This window comes from Esox lucius, chromosome 24, assembly GCF_011004845.1.
Source record: "Esox lucius isolate fEsoLuc1 chromosome 24, fEsoLuc1.pri, whole genome shotgun sequence".
NCBI lineage: Eukaryota > Metazoa > Chordata > Actinopteri > Esociformes > Esocidae > Esox > Esox lucius.
This window is the reverse complement of record NC_047592.1, coordinates 6,368,780-6,388,590: the sequence shown is the minus strand read 5'-3', so window position 1 is coordinate 6,388,590 and position 19,811 is coordinate 6,368,780. Positions and strand designations below refer to the sequence as shown.

The window sequence follows — 19,811 nt, the reverse complement described above, 5'->3', positions numbered from 1 at the left end:
TCCTACTGGAGATGGGGCCCACAACACCACACGCTGCCGGGACCAAAGACAAGATGCTCTTCAAGGGAAGGGATGGAGGGGTGGATGGAGGGATGGAGGGATGGATGGATGCAGGGAGGGAGGGAAGAATGTAAGGAGAGGGATAAGATGGGAGGGAACGGAGGGATTGATGGACGGAGGAGGGATGGGGTACACAAGAGAGGCAGTTCAGTGAATCAGATCTTCGTTTTCAGCCCCCCCAACATGTGTTGCCATGGTTCCAGCTGTGGTTGCATAACGACAGGGCCCTCGAAAGGGCCCAAAGACCTGTGGAGTTCACTGTCGGCCGTCCAGGTATGTGCCTGATGAATTGAGGCCAGTCGGTGGGAGCCGACATGCGGAGAGCCCAGGGAAAGGGCATGACACATTGAGCGGTCACAAAGCGTTATCTATCTCTGTGTGTCAGGGGTAATGACAGGGGAAGAGGATAGTTTAGAATACATTATCCCCCTCAAGATGAATACGTCCCATATCTATAGGCCACTGGGCTCACTTAAAGGAAGAAGTTACAGCGTCCTGCTGGGGAATAGACAGCATGTTGTGTGCGTTAAATGTCAATCCTATTCCTGGGAATACGTCATCAGTTTGCACTAAACTTTGTGAGCGGAATAAAATATTTGCCAATACAAACTTACATACGTTTAAAGAAAACGTTATATTTTCAGTGTCATATTCAAACTTTTCAGTCTGCATTACAGCCTAATAATATGTAAGGGATGAAAACCAAAGGAATGATGCATCCTCCTTAGTCTTCATGAGGGTCTATAACTATGTTATTACTGCATTGTAACTACTGTATGTTTTATTGCATTACGGTTACATGTACAATGCTGTATAATGCTGGAGAAGCTAACACTATTCCCATCTTTGTAAAAGAAAAAGAGGAGCAGAAAAGTTATTGTTGAATTTAATCTGAAAAGGCAGGATTTAACAAACTGTGATAGATATCTTTAGATAAAGTATTACTCCAAAATCACAAACAAAACATGTAAATATACCCCAAAACACATCTATTCTACTACTATGTTGACGTTTCTGCCTCTAAATCCTACAAATCAATCAACTTGTGCCAGAGAAAATGTAGGGACAGGACCGACAAGAGGACGAGCCTGTGTAGTGATTGGCTGGGTAGCATCTGTAGATTTAGATAATTTACTAATCTGACAAATAACTAGGTCTGCAGCAGCAAAAAGATGAAAAGCATCAAATCATAAATAAAAAATGCATAAAACTAAACAATAAATCAATCAGTGTTAATAAAAACTGACACATCCTGCTAGAGTATGTTTATATGGTTTGTTTGGAAGCTGTGGTGTGAATGGAATACACTTCACCATAGAGTATACTACTCTAAATGTAATGGTCTTTTTACATTATGATCAGAGGACCCGAAGACATTTACCTGGCTTGTATATCAGGAATTAAGCTGCATCCTAGAACTCACTCTAGCCAATCGTTCAACAGTACTGTGGTATGAAATTGTTTAATGAACTACCATTTCCTTTATGAATAACAATGACTGCAAATTGGTATGTGAATTTTATCATTAGAAAGTATTTCCATTTATATTAATTTGTGTTAGAAATGTTATATTACATTTTTCCTCGTTAAATTATTTTACTGACTTTGCGTCTTTCGGCTTTCATGGAACAGGGCTGAATAAAAGGACAACATTCAATAAACGGCATGAGATTATAAGGAGAAGATGATAGTAATTCAAAATGGCCAGAATCCAGCTTGGCAGAATATTTAAATAATATGCAATATTAAGAGGGTCCAGGCAGGGTCTTGTTCAGGAAATGGTGTGAAATATGGTTCTACTCATACATATCCCCCCCTCTGAATGCTAATGCAAAGACTCATATTATCTAATCATGACATCAAACAGGTTATCATTTTTAAATTCTTTATCAGATCCCTCTCTCTGTGTCTTTTTTTCTCTTCCTCTGACTCTCTCGGTCTATCTCTCCCCCTCTCTCCCCCTCACTCCATCTTTCTTGGTTTCTATCCCTCCTTCCACATCCTAGATATCGGTTCCTGTTTGTGTTCAACGTTCATCGGTTTGCGCCTCATCTAGACATCCCAGAAGGAGTGAACTCCGTAGCCCTCAGACCCTCCGGACTCGCTTTCTGGAACTCATCCAGGAGGCTTCCTGTAAAGCTGGTAACGGAGTTGGCTGGCGTGCCGGCGAGGAGCAGTGGTTTGATGAGGCATCTCTGCCATCTTTGACCGTCTGTCACTGGGCCTGTGACTGATGGGCGAGGCTCTGACGTGGTGGGAGCATTAAACATGTCATGCATTTGCACACGCCGGCCCTCCATCAACCTCTAGGAGCACTTAGCCCGGGCATGGGGAGACCGGGCTCATCCTGCCCCATGACGGGTAAGACCATTAGGGTGATGCACGGCTGCCCGTCCCTCCTCTTCCTGGCCTGGGTGATGGATCCGCTCCAACCCAAGGCTCAGAACACGACTGGCACCATCTTCTACAGCCACCAAATGATATTCAAGCCAGATTCCAAAAACACAAAACATGATAACAATATTAACTAACTCCTTCTTGAATAAATGCATCAGTGAATAAATACATGTATCGTTTGTCTTAATGTCGACATTTTAGATATAAATTATAACAGTAGAGCTGAATTATTTTGTTGTAAAAGTTGAAGTAGAATTACAGTATGAACAGAGGTTGTCTGAGCAGATTCCAAGTTATTCCACAGGTCATGGGTTCAGATTCTCCTTCAAGATCACCCGAAGAATTCAAAAAGAGTTTATAACATAAAAAAATATATATATACAGTGGGGAGAACAAGTATTTGATAGAAAACCTGCAAAATCGGCAATGTTTCTTAAAAAGCATGTAGAGGTCTGTAATATTTATCATAGGTACACTTCAACTGTGAGAGACAGAATCTAAAACACAAATCCAGAAAATCACATGATTTTTAAATAATTAATTTGCATTTTATTGCATGACATAAGTATTTGATCACCTACAAACCAGTAAGAATTCCAGCTCTCACAGACCTGTTAGTTTTTCTTTAAGAAGCCCTCCTGTTCTCCACTCTTTACCTGTATTAATTGCACCTGTTTGAACTCGTTACCTGTATAAAAGACACCTGTCCACACAATCAAACAGACTCCAACCTCTCCACAATGGCCAAGACCAGAGAGCTGTGTAAGGACATCAGGGATAAAATTGTAGACCTGCACAAGGCTGGGATGGGCTACAGGACAATAGGCAAGCAGCTTGGTAAGAAGGCAACAACTGTTGGTGCAATTATTAGAAAATGGAAGAAGTTCAAGATGACGGTCAATCCCCCTCGGTCTGGGGCTCCATGCAAGATCTCACCTCGAGGGGCATCAGTGATCATGAGGAAGGTGAGGGATCAGCCCAGAACTACACGGCAGGACCTGGTCAATGACCTGAAGAGAGCTGGGACCACAGTCTCAAAGAAAACCATTTGTAACACACTACGCCGTCATGGATAAAAAACCTGCACCGCACGCAAGGTCCCCCTACTCAAGCCAGAGCATGTCCAGGCCCGTCTGAAGTTTGCCAATGACAATCTGGATGGTCCAGAGGAGGAATGGGAGAAGGTCATGTGGTCTGATGAGACAAAAATAGAGCTTTTTGGTCTAAACTCCACTCGCTGTGTTTGGAGGAAGAAGAAAAATGAGTACAACCCCAAGAACACCATCCTAACCGTGAAGCATGGAGGTGGAAACATTCTTTGGGGATGCTTTTCTGCAAAGGGGACAGGACGACTGCACCGTATTGAGGGGAGGATGGATGGGGTCATGTATCGTGAGATCTTGGCCAACAACCTCCTTCCCTCAGTAAGAGTATTGAAGATGGGTCGTGGCTGGGTCTTCCAGCATGAAAACGACCCGAAACACACAGCCAGGGCAAATAAGGAGTGGCTCTGTAAGAAGCATCTCAAGGTCCTGGAGTGGCCTAGCCAGTCTCCAGACCTGAACCCAATAGAAAATCTTTGGAGGGAGCTGAAAGTCCATATTGCCTAGTGACAGCCCCGAAAACTGAAGGATCTGGAGGTCTGTATGGAGGAGTGGGCCAAAATCCCTGCTGCAGTGTGTGCAAACCTGGTCAAGAACTACAGGAAACGTATGATCTCTGTAATTGCAAACAAATGTTTCTGTACCAAATATTAAGTTCTGCTTTTCTGATGTATCAAATACTTACTTGATTAATTACTTAAAAATCACACTATGTGATTTTCTGGATTTTTGTTTTAGATTCCGTCACTCACAGTTGAAGAGTACCTATGATAAAATACTTCTACATTCTTTGTAAGTGGGAAAACCTGCAAAATCGGCAGTGTATCAAATACTTGTTCTCCCCACTGTACTTCTTTATGTGGATATACTTCATAAAAAATCCAAAGCTGCGTAATGGTAAGGACGCAGTCAACATCCGATCTTTCTGATATCCTAATGATATCCTTGGAGTGCCAAACACTTCTAATGAATAGAATGTAAATGCATGTTACCATACTAGCAGCCAAAGAAATATCTAAAGGGCCCACAGCTGGGTCTGTAGGGTGGGGTAGCCATGCCTTTCATTTCAAGATATCCCGTTCTTCTTGTTGAACTGATGCCTCCTATCTCTGAGAATTATATTATGAAAGCTCCGTTTTATCCCACTGCTGCTAATATAATTGCTGACTATCAGTTTCAACTTAAGTGTCTCCAACTAACTTTCTCATTCTGCCAGCGTAGAGTGGCGTCCATGGCCCTCAGACCTAACGTTTATCTCGTCACCAGCAGAGAAAGGGTTCCCTTCAATTCAATAGAAATACATTTGTGATATTAAACTGTCTATATTGTGTTGTCAGTTGCCCATGCAGGTATGGAGAGAGCGGAGGATTTTAGGGAGACCGAGAGAGACAGAGAGGGAGGCTGAGAGAGAGGGGGAAACAGAGAGCAAGAGAGAGAGAGAAACAGAGAGAGAGAGAAACAGATAGAAATAACCTATATTGCCTCTGTGAAGAAAACTAGGAACCTTGTTATCTTGTGCAAAAAAATGCAGCTTTCAGCACAATTTTTCCACACACAGCACACAAACTGGTATTGCTTATATATTAGATGACATGTAAACACACACCAGAAAACAGACACACAGACACGCGCAAACACGCGCACACGCACACCCACAGTGCTGCGTGTTGAATCACCACACTCTAATTATTAGCTTTTAACAACCCTTTCTGTCCACAGAGCATCTGGTGATGGAATTCCACCCACATTCGAGTTAATTGCGTGTATACCCCTAATGCCAGAAATAAGGGATTAAAAGGCAAACATCACACTCAGCACCGAAACTTCACATAGCTACGCACAGCGTTGGCTGGACTCAAGTACCTTACGGGAGAGCTTGTTCAACAAATCACCCTGAAGAACGGCTTGTTAAGACGAACCTCCACCTACCCCCCAGCCCCCTTGGAGCGCCTAGATATCTTTGTTTAAATCGGTCATTTTGTTTCTCTGCACTGTGGTCGAGCGGAAGACGGGAAGTAGCCACTTCACCTTCTCTCACCGGCCTGGTTCACTTGGCTTTGTTTTGTTGGAGCGAAAGTGCCGTCGGCGGAACGGAACTCACCACGTGTGCTAATGAAAAGAGAAAGGTGTATTGATTAAGGGGAGAGAGAGACAGAGTCAGAGAGAGAAGGGGGGGGGGGGTCAGAGGACGGAGGGAAGGGAACAGAGAGTGAAAGACAGAGAGAGAGAGAGAGAGAGAGAAAGAGGGAGTAGTGGCGGTTTTAATAATGTAGTTTGTTGAAGCAGGTTAGGTGGTCCTTATCCGTTTGCTTGGGTAGGTTGGGTGGAAGGAAATGCTGATTAGACACTGTGTTGACCCATATACACCAGCAGCTCCCAGAAGTCAGTGCAGTTGCTGGATGTCTCCCCCTCCGCCGCCCATCTCTCCCCCTCCGCCGCCCATCTCTCCACCCATCTGCTTTTCTCTCCCTTTTACTCCCTGTCTCTCCCTCTATCCACATAACATAATGTCACTCTCCTTCACTCTCTCCTCCTCTGCTAGCTCCTCCGATGACTCTCCTGTGTTCTCTCAGATAATTATTTAATAAGAAACTTTCCCTCCATTCTCTTTCTGTGTTTGCCTGTTTTTGTCATTTTTATTTTATTCCCTTTTGCCTACTCAAGTTCATTCCATTGCTAGTGTCGTCAGGTGTGTTAGTTAGATAGGTTTCCACTCCAGCTGAAAAATTATCAACCACTTGCCAAGAGGTTAATTAAGAGGTAGAATTATAAATAATAATATAAGGGCAAAATCTGGTCTTGTTAAAATAAAGCTGCCTGTAAAGCTGCTTATAAAGCTGCCTCAATTTTGATGGCTGGTTGAAAAGAGCCTGTTCACCTGATAAAAAAATATGCTGAAACCAGACAACAGACACCAGACAACAGACACCTGACAACAGACAACAGTCACCAGACAGCAGACAACAGTCACCAGACAGCAGACAACAGTCACCAGACAGCAGACAGCCGTCACCAGACAGCAGACAACAGTCACCAGACAGCAGACAACAGTCACCAGACACCAGTCACCAGACAGCAGACACCAGACAACTGACACCTAACAACAGAGAAAAGACACCTGAGAAAAGACACCATACACCAGACAACAGACACCTGACAACAGACACCAGACGCCTGGCAACAGATGTCTGACAACAGACACCATACACCAGACAACAAACACCTGACAACAGACATCAGACACCAAACAACAGACAGTGCCGTGAACATCCCTGACCAGCAGCATAACTACAAACAAAACTGATGATCCAAATGTCTCTTCTGCTGCATTATGAGTCAGCTTGATCAGCAGAGACCACAAACAACTAGTACTGTAATTACATTTATATCCTGTAATTACAGTACAACCTGCCTCTATGTGTAATATAGAGATATCCTGTAACTACAGTACAACCTGCCTCTATGTGTAATATAGAGATGTCCTGAAATTACAGTACAACCTGCTTCAATGTGCAATATTGACATATCCTGTAACGTACAAAATCCACGGTGGTCTGGTTTGTGCCAGATTAAAACCCTGAAGGACCCGCACTTGGTGCTACCATTGATAGAGAAGGGTCGGTGACCAGTGATAGAGGTGTGTCGGTGACCAGTGATAGAGGCGTGTCGGTGACCAGTGATAGAGGTGTGTCGGTGACCAGTAATAGAGGTGGGTCGGTGACCAGTGATAGAGGTGGGTCGGTGACCAGTGATAGAGGTGGGTCGGTGACCAGTGATAGACGTGGGACGGTGACCAGTGATAGAGGTGGGTCGATGACCAGTGATAGAGGTGGGTCGGTGACCAGTGATAGAGGTGGGTCGGTGACCAGTGATAGAGGTGGGTCGGTGACCAGTGATAGAGGTGGGTCGGTGACCAGTGATAGAGGTGGGTCGGTGACCAGTGATAGAGGTGTGTCGGTGACCAGTGATAGACGTGGGACGGTGACCAGTGATAGAGGTGGGACGGTGACCAGTGATAGACGTGGGTCGGTGACCAGTGATAGAGGTGGGTCGGTGACCAGTGATAGAGGTGGGTCGGTGACCAGTGATAGAGGCGGGTCGGTGACCAGTGATAGAGGCGGGTCGGTGACCAGTGATAGAGGCGTGTCGGTGACCAGTGATAGAGGCGTGTCGGTGACCAGTGATAGACGTGGGACGGTGACCAGTGATAGAGGTGGGTCGGTGACCAGTGATAGAGGTGGGTCGGTGACCAGTGATAGACGTGGGACGGTGACCAGTGATAGAGGTGGGTCGGTGACCAGTGATAGAGGCGTGTCGGTGACCAGTGATAGAGGCGTGTCGGTGACCAGTGATAGAGGCGTGTCGGTGACCAGTGATAGACGTGGGACGGTGACCAGTGATAGAGGTGGGTCGGTGACCAGTGATAGAGGCGGGTCGGTGACCAGTGATAGAGGTGGGTCGGTGACCAGTGATAGAGGTGGGTCGGTGACCAGTGATAGAGGTGGGTCGGTGACCAGTGATAGAGGTGTGTCGGTGACCAGTGATAGACGTGGGACGGTGACCAGTGATAGAGGTGGGTCGGTGACCAGTGATAGAGGTGGGTCGGTGACCAGTGATAGAGGTGGGTCGGTGACCAGTGATAGAGGTGGGTCGGTGACCAGTGATAGAGGCGGGTCGGTGACCAGTGATAGAGGCGGGTCGGTGACCAGTGATAGAGGCGTGTCGGTGACCAGTGATAGAGGCGTGTCGGTGACCAGTGATAGAGGCGTGTCGGTGACCAGTGATAGAGGCGTGTCGGTGACCAGTGATAGAGGTGGGTCGGTGACCAGTGATAGAGGCGTGTCGGTGACCAGTGATAGAAGTGGATCGGTGACCAGTGATAGAGGTGGGACGGTGACCAGTGATAGAGGTGGGTCGGTGACCAGTGATAGAGGTGGGTCGGTGACCAGTGATAGAGGTGGGTCGGTGACCAGTGATAGAGGTGGGTCGGTGACCAGTGATAGAGGTGGGTCGGTGACCAGTGATAGAGGTGGGACGGTGACCAGTGATAGAGGTGGGTCGGTGACCAGTGATAGAGGTGGGTCGGTGACCAGTGATAGAGGTGGGTCGGTGACCAGTGATAGAGGCGGGTCGGTGACCAGCCCGGCTGCTCCCTAGGTGTCATTAGCCGAGATCAAAAGACTACATCCGTTAGTACTGCTCCAATGCACTTATTGCAGCGATCTAGAGACAATCTGAGCGATAATGTGCCCTGGCAGTAAATGGAATATACAAACAATATGAATATTCTGCATTAGAACGCTCTTAATATTACTCAGAGTATGAGGAAATTAAACCAAATATTTAGAATTAAAAAACAAACATGGCTGTGGGTTACCAGTTCTGTTGATAGTTGTGTCTGTATCTTAACCACGTATCAACAATACTTAGAAATGCAACTGGTCCTCTGGCGTACCTCTGCCCTCATAGCCCAGCTGACTTCCTGCTTTTGGTGTGGGTGGGTTTAAGGGGATTATTGCAAAAAAAACACACACGTATTTCTGCCGGACAGGATTCTCAAACTAATAGCTTTGTTTAGAAGAGAAGGCAGAGAAGGCAGAGAGGTCAGGAAAATAGAAAATCCTCTCATCGCCTCCCCGCCTTCCCCGAGTCCAGAGGGTTTGTGGTATAGTTTGTCTCCCGTAAGAGACCTATACCTCTAAAGGACTGTAAAGGAAGGGCGATAAGTGGACAGCGGGGAGATTTGCTTAGATATTGTAATCTAAATTGCTCCACTTTCACATTTGATTTATCATGTCTCATAGCCTAATCACAAGGGGATTATACTGCCCACAATCTCTGAGAACAGATTCATTCTAATAAGATTCTGGGATTTAGAGAATGTAACAATGGCCACACTAATATATATATATATATATATATATACAGTGAAAAAACATTCATATATATATTGTGCTTCTTCAGAACGTGTAAATAAATGCTAGGTGTTGTGATTGAGCCCCCATGTTTCAACCATGCATTCATGACTTGAGGTCTTAAGCAATGCGAAGAAATTAATTAAGTGATCCTGGTGTACACTTATTATTCTGATATTGATCTGCACAATCGGAAATTTGCATTCTCACTTTTTCCCCCTCACACGGCCAATCAATAGGTGCTACTCTGTTGAGTTTAAAAGCAGCGATTGACAGTGATGTATGGAGGTGCCAGTAGGGAGACCAATATAAAGACCAACTAGAGGAGAATGTAAAGACGAAGTAGGACACAGGTCAAAAATTAAATAAGGAATAACAAGGGGACAAACCGAAAAAACGGACTTAAAGACGAAAACAATCAAACAAAAACTGGTTTACCAAAAAAAGACAGGGAAAACAGATGGAAATTCACTGGAAGAGAGGACAGAAACACAGGCTGATCTGACGCTATGAGAAGAAGATGATGAAAGATAAAGGCCAGCCTTCAGGTTTGAAGTTCAGACGCTCAGACAGGCAGCCCTTCATCCCTTAAACCGCTACCCAGAAGTAGAGCAGCGAGATGAGGGGAGAGGCGGGAGGGAGGAGTTGAGGGATGAAGGCAAAGGAGTGGGGTGGGATAAGCCCGGGAAGTGCTGAAGTATGGAGTTCTGGCTCTGGGAGGCTTGGGGGTGGGGACCGAGAGAGAACCAGACAAAGAGAGGAAGAGTGAGAGAATGACACAGAGAGAAAAAGAAAGAGGACTGAGAGAGATAGATCAGGGTGAGCGAGAGCGAAAGACAAAGATATAGGGGGGTGATACCACAGATAGAGAAAGAGAGGGTGAGAAAAAAGTCAGGGGGGGGGAGTTGTGTTTATTCGGGGAGAGAACAGGCACGAGCGCTAATCTCCTATAACAGGGAGAGGCATGAGTCAGACAGATTAGGCAAGTGGAAATGTAAACCTGAAACAATGTGCTTCTGTCTCTACACTCCAGCCGCCCTCTGAGTGCTCACAAAACACAACTCAGAGACACAAAGCCAAAGGCCTGGACATAAATACAGCCATTGTCCGAGGGACGACCGGACCCGGGCTGCTAAGCCTGCACACACTGCTCCAACTTAGATTAAACCAACCCTTTAATGCAGAGGTCAGGTGTCGGAAGGTGACTTCGAAACGTTCCCCCCTCATCCGTGGTGCTTTACAGAAGCTAATGACACTGACTGACAATTAACACGGGCACCTTCCAGCGTGTCCCGCTGGAACCCAAAGCGTGTGAGGCGGAGACGTGAAGCTGGGTATTGTGACTGGCGTGCGACGTCTCGTAGAGACGGCGATGTAATGACGCATGATGCGTTTGGCCACTGCTGTTTACACAGACCGGTGGAGCGAGTCGCGCTCTCTCCCCCCGTCAGGATATTACCGGGAAACCTGTCACTCGGTGGGTGGTTCCGATTTATCTGGTACCATCACGGTTAATGTTTTCCAACGAGTTCCACGGTCGTGTTCGGACTTACTTGTTTCATATGAATTTTGTGGGTTAATACATTTTCCACGTGTATTGAGATGTCTGTTTCGGTTCAACCAGAGATGTCTATAACTACCTGTTTTCACTCTGACTTTCAGTCAGAACAAGTAAAAGGGGTCATCCTGCTGGGTTGAGATCTAGTCAAACCAATTCTGACTCATAGACGAGTACATCTGATCACTTTTCAAAATGAGGACCTTAGGAATTCGTCGTAACGTGTAGCAAAACAAATGTAGCTAGCTTCTGTACATGACAGAGTAGGTGAGGAGTACTGTACAGTGTTCAACCGGAGGAGAAACGGGGAATCGTTTTAAGCCTCAGACGCTCGGAGCGGCAGGCCTGAGGTCTGGTTGCAAACCCTACTGAATGACGGGCAACCTTTTCGGCGCGATGAATATTGATTCCATTTCACACCAGCCCCCCTGGGTTCACCGCTCGGCCGTTTAAGGGAGGTCAAGGCTACAGGATCCGACCGCTCTCTCCTGCCGTCACAATGTTTTTCCTGCGCTGTCACTGTCCGACGTCTTTTCTTCCGCCCCGTTGCTCTCGCCGACTTCCTGTTTTGAAAAACACGAGCCGCCGCCTCCTCATGCATATGTTAGTTCACCGCAGAAAGGTAAGTTATTAATGTTAAATTGCATTCTCAACGAGCTCATGAATTGGTAATAAGCACCTGGTCCGGGGCGAGGCGCAGAGTGTCAGATTCACTACGAACGCAGCCCAGGAGAAGGGGACGCACAGCCGGTCGCGGCACCCGTAGCTCCAGACGATGCGCGGAACAGGCCGGTCTGTTCCCCTTAAGGGGGCGTTCTGTCCTGGCTGGGTACCTGCTGCACGGCTCCCAGGGGAAACCATTGTCTCAAACATACACACGCAGCAGAAATATCCAGCCTACAGGAATAGCCCGAGGAGAAACTTACCAGCACGCAAGAAAACTTTTCAAGGACTCCAAATGAAACTGCTTAACAATACATGCAGGGCTGGGGACTGTGTCGTGTCTCTCCAATATGTCGCCCCCCAGGTAATACGCCTTTCTTATTTCATTATATAAGTCCTTCCCTCATCCCAGCCCTTTAACTACCTACTCCTCTTACACTTAATTAGTGGGTGTCTGTGGAGTGACAGCGTCGTTTCTGTTTCTCTCGCGTTCTCTTGGTCTGCAACAGTGGCTGCGTTGAACGGATTACATCGGCCACCCAACCCCCCCCCCCCCCCCCCGCCCGCCCAGTCCCACAACCACCACCCGGCCCGTCTGCGCGCCCCCACTCCCCCCCCGCCCACTCCCACAACCACCACCCGGCCCGTCTGCGCGCCCCCACCCCCCCCCGCCCAGTCCCACAACCACCACCCGGCCCGTCTGCGCGCCCCCACCCCCCCCCGCCCACAACCACCACCCGGCCCGTCTGCGCGCCCCCACCCCCCCCCCCCCCGCCCACAACCACCACCCGGCCCGTCTGCGCACCCATGTTCTCATCCACTCTACCCGGAGTCGGAGCACAGTGGTGCAGCACGGGGAGGGTTCAAAGGTTGATACGAGCCAACCATCCAATTTCACAGCTCCTGCCTCCGACAGACACGCGGTGCAGACTGAGAGGGACCCCCTTCTACCCCCTTCTCTGCATATCCTCGGGAAACCGCTCTGGACTTAATCACGCCTTAATTAGCCAAGTACCTCAGGGATAATTGGCAGCCCAGGCAAGGCCCTGAACCTCTTCGGCTGGACACAGTCAATCACACGAGGGAACGGAGACAGGCTAGAGGAGGCACCTACTGAACCCTCCAGATGAGACACCTGTGTGTGTGTGTGTGTGTGTGTGTGTGTGTGTGTGTGTGTGTGCATTAGAGGTGCAATGGTCTAGTTATGGGCAACCAAGGAGAAAGTAATCCACAGTTCTCCACGGCATCCACTCCAACCTTCAGCTGACTTTGATGCCCCCACCCCCCACCCACCCGTTTCCCTTCACCCCCACCCCCCATTCTGGCCCAGTCCGAGGTGCGCCAAGGTCCACTCCGCAGCATTCAGGGGCTCGCTGGCCCAAGCACCTGACCCCTTTGCCCTTCCTACACACTTTTGGGTGGCATGTTTGCATTTTTACTAAAACTGCATGTGTGAAAAATTGCCCTCACTCTGAACCCGGTCAGCGGCCATGCGTCCATTAGGTCGCAAACACCCCCCCCCCCGCGAGTCAGGAGGCACAGTATCACATAGCAGGAGCAACACAGAGGTTCTAACCATCCCCCGGGGAGACATCCACACAGTGCACTTGCCAGCAGAACATGAATCATGAGTGAGAAGGTCATGAATATCAGTCTATATCATGAAGTTGGAGTAAGATGTGCATTGGAAATCACAATCAGTAGAGAAAGAAATTTACCGGCTGTCGTCAAGCTCAAAGATCACGTGATCGAGTTGAGAGGCACTCAAACTAGTTCACCCCAGTCTGGCATGACGTGCGAATGTGTTGTCGGGCACAAAGAAATGATTAGAAGCATTTTTTTTTGTTTTTTTTCATCCACTAAAGAGCCATTCGGGGGGATGTTACACATTGGGCGATGTGAATTAGAAAAGTAAAACGAGTAAAAATGTCAAGGGGGAAGAAGTGGTGGCCTTTTTCATTCGGAGCACCTGGCCTCTGAAAGGTCTGTGCCAGGCCGTGGGGGCTTGGCAGGAATGGGGTGGTATTTGTCTTGAATACCGTATGTTACAGGGTCACTCTCCCCGAAATGCCAAGCTGTCTATGCCAACTTAATGCCACTTTCACAGAGGGCAAACACTTACCAGCATTTTATCAAAGTCAACACAAAGTCATCTTTCTTAATGTGCGAGTGATCAAAGAGCCGACGTTCGCCAGGGCATTCGTATAGCTGATTCTACCTGTCGTAACGTGGTTCTGCTGGGCGTGGGCACGATGTCTTTACAGTCACAGATGAGTCCGACAGAGAGAGAGAGAGAAGTGTGTGTGTGTGTGGAGGGGGGGGGGGATCGTTCCCTGTGGGAAGACTTGTCAGTTTCCCCACTGCTCGATTTGGGTCTGCTTAACAGACACGAGGTCTTTCTCCCCTCCGAGGCCATGTCAGTCTTCACGCCGCACAAAGGAGCAAAAATGAAATGTCAACAGAGACAGTGCCAAAGGAACCAAATAGAAAAACATAATAAGAATTTAAATATGCTTTAACTGAGTATTGAGAACTAATCGAATAGACCGCTCCATCTCAGCACTGGACAGAGCTGCGTCTAAGAGGCTGGACTGAATAACAAACACGGAAATAGAAGATAAAGGATCTAATATGCAACGCTGACCAGTTGACATAAGTGTGAGGCATGGATATGCGTTTTGAAGGGCCAGAAAGTAATAAAAAAACTATTATGATCTGGGCCAACTCAATCTCGTTGTCAGTGTTACGATCCAGAGCGCATCGAATGGTCTGCGGAAATAAAATCAATGGAGTTACTCAACTCTGAGCTGTGTCAATCCGGAGAGATTGGAGCACCAGTAGATTTGGGCAGTTCACTGCCACCTAAGAACATTCAGGTCAATAGCACTAATGGGAAAAGTTTGGTGGAGCAAGCTAAGGGAGGCCCAGTCAAGCCGGTCTCTTCTGAAAGCACATTAAGAGATTGTGTTTATCACTGACTGTGATCAGGGGAGGCAGAGTAACGCTCAACCTCTGACGAAAAGGAAAGCTAACAGAAATGGGGGGGGGGGGGGGGGGTTTGTCAGCCATTTTTCTGACAGCTTTTTTTGCCTTTCTCCATTCTCTTTTTTTAATTTCCGTATGAACCCGAAGGAATATCATAGTTTCTCTGGGAACTTGTGCAACAGCTGAAACCAATAAATGCCCCACTTATGTAATGCTATCTTACATAAACCTATCTATGTCCGATCACCTCTCCCTCCATCTCCCGATGGATCGCTTGGGCTTGTGTTTTTCAGCAAAGTGCAGCAGTCGCGAGGCAGCAACTTCAGTGACATTTACCGGGTCACAGAATATTGACTAAGGAATGAAACACACTCCAACCGGGTGGACGGCCTGGGCGGATTGTATCGTTTGATCGCATGGTGCCATCACGGGCAAACAAAGCCCCGAGCCCTTCAACAACAGAGCTCATATTGTGCTGCAAACAGCACTGAGATCAGTCTGCATTGCTCCTATTGATTTGGAGTTCAGGGTCTTGATCTTGACAAGCTCCCTCTGGAATACCATGCACTGTTATGTGTGTGTGTGTGTGTGTGTTGTTGACTGTCTAGATGTGGTTGTCATTCTGCCTGCTGTAGAGCCACAGTGTACTCAATGATGACATAAGTAGTGGCAGATTGGGGGGGTGGGGTGGGGTGTAGAAAGGCCTTGCGTCGCTGAAGGTGGTTGGGTCACTGTCTTTTTCGCAGACAGGTCAGCAAACCGTTTCCCATCCCATCGGGGCATCGAGAGGTGAATGGTAAATTGTTACACCCACTTCACAGCGAAAGGGAGAGATATGAGTGGAAGGTGGTGCCCAACCGGCAGGTGTGTGGATTTAGTGGTGTATGGGGGGAGGTTCCAAACCCCGCCCGAAATATGCAACACAATGCCTGCATCACTGCAACCATTGCAGAGGCAACCTCACTTGAGTGCCGTCAAAACAGTCCGTACCTCACACTGCGGAGCCAGTGATGTGGGGCGAGTTATTTCAGCATGACTGAACCCACAACGTCTTTGCTACATTTTGTTAATCCTATCATGTCCAACCGGTCACCTCACACAGCGAGGACCCCGCCTGTTCTCCAAATCGACAGATGATTCCGTAACTAATCAAATCATCGGGTGGATGATTCCATTTATGTGTAGCCAGAACTGCCTTTGGTGGCTCAGAATCTTCTCGGGGTAATTTCACATCATGGAGGATCCCGGCAGGTCTAATCTATGCTTACGCCTAAAGCCGGAATATTCCTGTAAAAACACACATCCAGAGAGCCATTTTCCAAATTTGATTTACCTGCGTGATTCTTTTCATGCGTTTTTGTTTGCTTCCTGTAATGCTGCTGCCCCAGAGGTTTTTCCAGGAAGTCTTATTCTCACCATTGCCAGGATTCCCAGTCATCGGCAGAAATCCCATTTCTCCTTGGTAGTGTGACTGGTCTATCTTTCTGATAGTGTGCACAGATGTGATCCTGGCCCAGTCAGACCCCGGGTTTGTGTCGTCAGATTGTGAGCTTTTATATTGACACTATCTCTGTACAAACAACCGTGAGAGAATGTGCAAGTGTTTCTCAAAAGAACATTTGTCAGATTCAGCTTCTCCAGTGCGTGCGCGCACACACACACACACACACACACACACACACACACACACACACACACACATTAGCATTTTAGCTAATCCCAGCGGCATAATCAATGCGGAAATAGCCCGGCATCAGCAGTATGACAGAATGCAGCAACCTGGTAGCATACAAAATGAGAGTAGCGGAGCGAAGCAAAACCCAAGGATTGGGAACCTTAGCAAATAAAGGTGGGAAGGGTCAATACGCTTTATCGATGATTCTGTGAACACACCCGCTTCAAAGACTCATTCTTCTCATCCCCTCTCCCTTCCCTTGGCTTTCATTCTCTCTTTTCCCAGCCTAGCAGAGTGAAGGGAGGCAGTTGCCTAGGTTATGTCAAAGGTACTCCTATTCGTGAATGCTAATGCTATATCCTTGGGAGCTAACTTTGTTGTGCTGCATTTGAAGTTCAATACAGACCCCCCCCACACACACACACACACACACACACACACACACACACACACCCCTCCCTCCAGTGTCAGAGCCCCCGTGATCACAGAGGGACTGGAGGCATGTAGATGTAGATGGCACACACGCTAGCGCGCATTCACACACGCGGCACGGAAGAAGGCAACAAGAAAGACACACACACTTATACACTGTTTACCTCACAACTTTCCACTGTGTTGTTTTCCAAAACCGATCGTCTCCCAGGGGGGTAATCATCGTGTTGTTTACAGAGACAAAGGAACATACGCTGCCAATTGATGTTTGTCAAGCTAGCCGTCCAATTACTTAGCCACTTATCCATAGAATAACAGACATGGGTTCAGATAACATTGGGTTTTCTTCCAAGCACTTTGAGCGTTTGGTGAAGCCTCTCCGGTGAGTGACATATGGTGAGGGTTAGTACGTTTGTACTGGATCTTGTGCACTAGGCAAGCTCAGACACAATCCAGCGAAAGTTTCGGAGAAAAAACTGCTTTGAACCTTTGTCTGCAACCAGATAAAAAAAAGGCTAGCGCTTCACTAACATGGAACCAGTAAGTGTTCGCAACCCAGGTGGAACTTTGTCTAGCAAAGGTATCGCGCGGAGGTGGAAGTATGGAGGGAGCTAGAAAAGAACAACACATAACTCTGTACAGTAAAGAAGCAACAAGGGCACCATTACGCGTCACCCTCCCCTGGGATGGAGCATGATGGGAATTGCGGTTCAGCGGCACTACTTGAAGACACTTTCCGTCACAAGACTGTCACGGCTGCTGCATTCGTGTGACAGGTGGGCACTGAGTCACGTCTCAGATGTGACATAAAGGGCGGGATGGAGAGACGGGGAGGGCTGCTCTACTGTACCTCCACTATGTGTCCTTGTGTTGCACTTTAATTCGATCGCGCCATCGTCGCGGCGACTATCTTGGTGCGGTCCGTGTAAAAAAAAAAAAAAGGCTTCAGAAGTTAATCATATCCGCTTCGACATTCCACCGACCGGTATGAAGAAAATTTAATTACAGTTCACACGACGAGTCACGTTCCTGCAGTGGCAGGATCATGTTTCCGCTGTGCGGAACCGTCTCGAATTAGAACACAGCATCTGTACATCAAAAGTGTCTGTGAACAGATGGCAGAGTGCGTGATATTGCCATAGGTGCTTATCAGCTTCAGCTTTGGCATTCGAGTTGTATTTGTTTGTGTGGGCCTGATGGCTAGGGAAACATACAGTTCTATACAGTATATTAGAAGGGGGGGGGGGGGGTCTATGCCCAACATACCCTTGTTAAGGTCTGTTCTCATGCGCAATACAGTGTGTGGTGTCTTTATATGGCCCCCTGCCATACACCACAACCCTTAGGTACCTTGCTGCTGTTAGGAACCAGGGCAAAATATACATGCTTTTATAAGCTGGCTCGTTTGAATCCTGAATACTGATTGGCTGATAGCCGTGTGGTATATATGATACATTTGGCACAGGTGTGACCTCAGCACTTATTCCTGCCCTGATTGCGTTAGTAACCAGTTTTTTATCACAGTAAGGCATGTTGGGGATTTTTGGTGCCTGAGAACAGTGATGCATTGTCCCTAAGAACAGCTCTTAACCACGGCACATATGTTATATACCACACCCCCTTGTGCCTAATTGCTTCAGTATTGCGCTGTACCAAACAGTTTATAAATAGAACAATGTCATGAATCTACACTATATACCGATCTCGTCCATCATGGTGGAGGGATAAAAAAAGTATCTGTTCCTGTGTTTAGAGAATAGGTGTACTCCCATTATGTCATTTTGAACTGTTTGAGAGACAAAATGGGAAGTGGCCATATGGTGATGTGAGGAATGTAAAAACAATCTTCCGTTTCCTTTTAAAGGATATGTTTCCCATTCCTTAACAAACTTTTGAAATGCTTTTAGTGAATATGACTTGGAAATCTAATCTTTCATGATGTAGTGTTGAGAAAAGTGTGTGTGTGTGTGTGTGTGTGTGTGTGTGTGCATATGCATGCATGCGTGGGTGTTTGTAGATTTTATAATCTGATGTAATTTAACCTTTATTAAGTAGAGGTTAAATGAAGGATACATTTCATTGCTATATAAAGGTTACATGGTATTAGATTTCAAAAACTCACAGAAAAGGCTATTTCGATACTCATGCATGTGTGTGCGCGTGTGTGTGTTTGTGTGAGTATGTGTGAGCCTGCATGTTTCTTCTGTGTTCTGAGCAGGCCTGATAACTAGAGCAGAATATACGGTCACCTTACTTCTAGATTAAAGGTTGCTGCCTCTTAAAGTGCTTTAAAGACGACGGTTTTGTCCTCAAGCGGGAGAAAAGAACACAGGCCAAAAAAGCGTGTTTTTTTTATCAGTCACCGCCAGAACTCCATATTTTTCTATTTTTCTTCTGATTAGGCTTATTCCTAAGGTTCTGTAGGTGAAGTGCCTTGAAAGATAATAAAGATATTAAGATCATATTCAGAAATCTCTGCCAAGAAAGGAAAGCTTTACAAAACAAACAAAACAGTCCAACTTTGTAGAAATTCATTTTCTCTCTTTTCATAGTACTTTGGCTTTGGCTTAAAGTCTTGCATGCCTATTCTGATTATTTGATTTGCTCAGGTTATGCTTCCTCTGATCAGGTATATAACATTTTGTATAAAACATGTTAGAGCTCGTGATGAATGTTTTCATTTTAACAAAGCAATAATGGCCACTTTCAAACTCAAGCATTTTTCTGGCAGTGGTTTTACAGACCCACAACACCGACAGAGAGCAAAAGAAAACATAATAAAATCAAATGAATGGTGGTATATGCCTGTAAGGGTGGCTGTTTTAGTTTATTTTTCCGCAGGCTGTTGAGATCAGTTCTGTACTCCACGTCCAAGCTGTCACCCTCTGTCAGCCATTGTCCCCAGATCATAACACTTAGAGGACCATTGTGGCCCCAGGTGTCACTTAAAGTCCAGAAAATTACACTGCTACACTGCCAATGTCACACTGCCAAAGCACAATGGCAGTGATAAAAAAAAAAAA

At 46.8% G+C, this 19,811-nt stretch overlaps 1 protein-coding gene across 1 annotated transcript in view; it reads right to left on the bottom strand.

The window, feature by feature from the left end:
• The window catches only part of LOC117593950 (repetitive proline-rich cell wall protein 1-like), a 28,688-nt gene extending 11,237 nt beyond the window's left edge, over positions 1 to 17,451 (bottom strand). Inside the window, exon 1 of the mRNA XM_034290726.1 lies at positions 16,953 to 17,451. Coding sequence (XP_034146617.1) covers positions 16,953 to 17,011 — 59 coding nt within the window. The 5' untranslated portion in view covers positions 17,012 to 17,451. The remainder of the gene's footprint in view (positions 1 to 16,952) is intronic.
• Between the last annotated feature and the right edge of the window lie 2,360 nt (positions 17,452 to 19,811).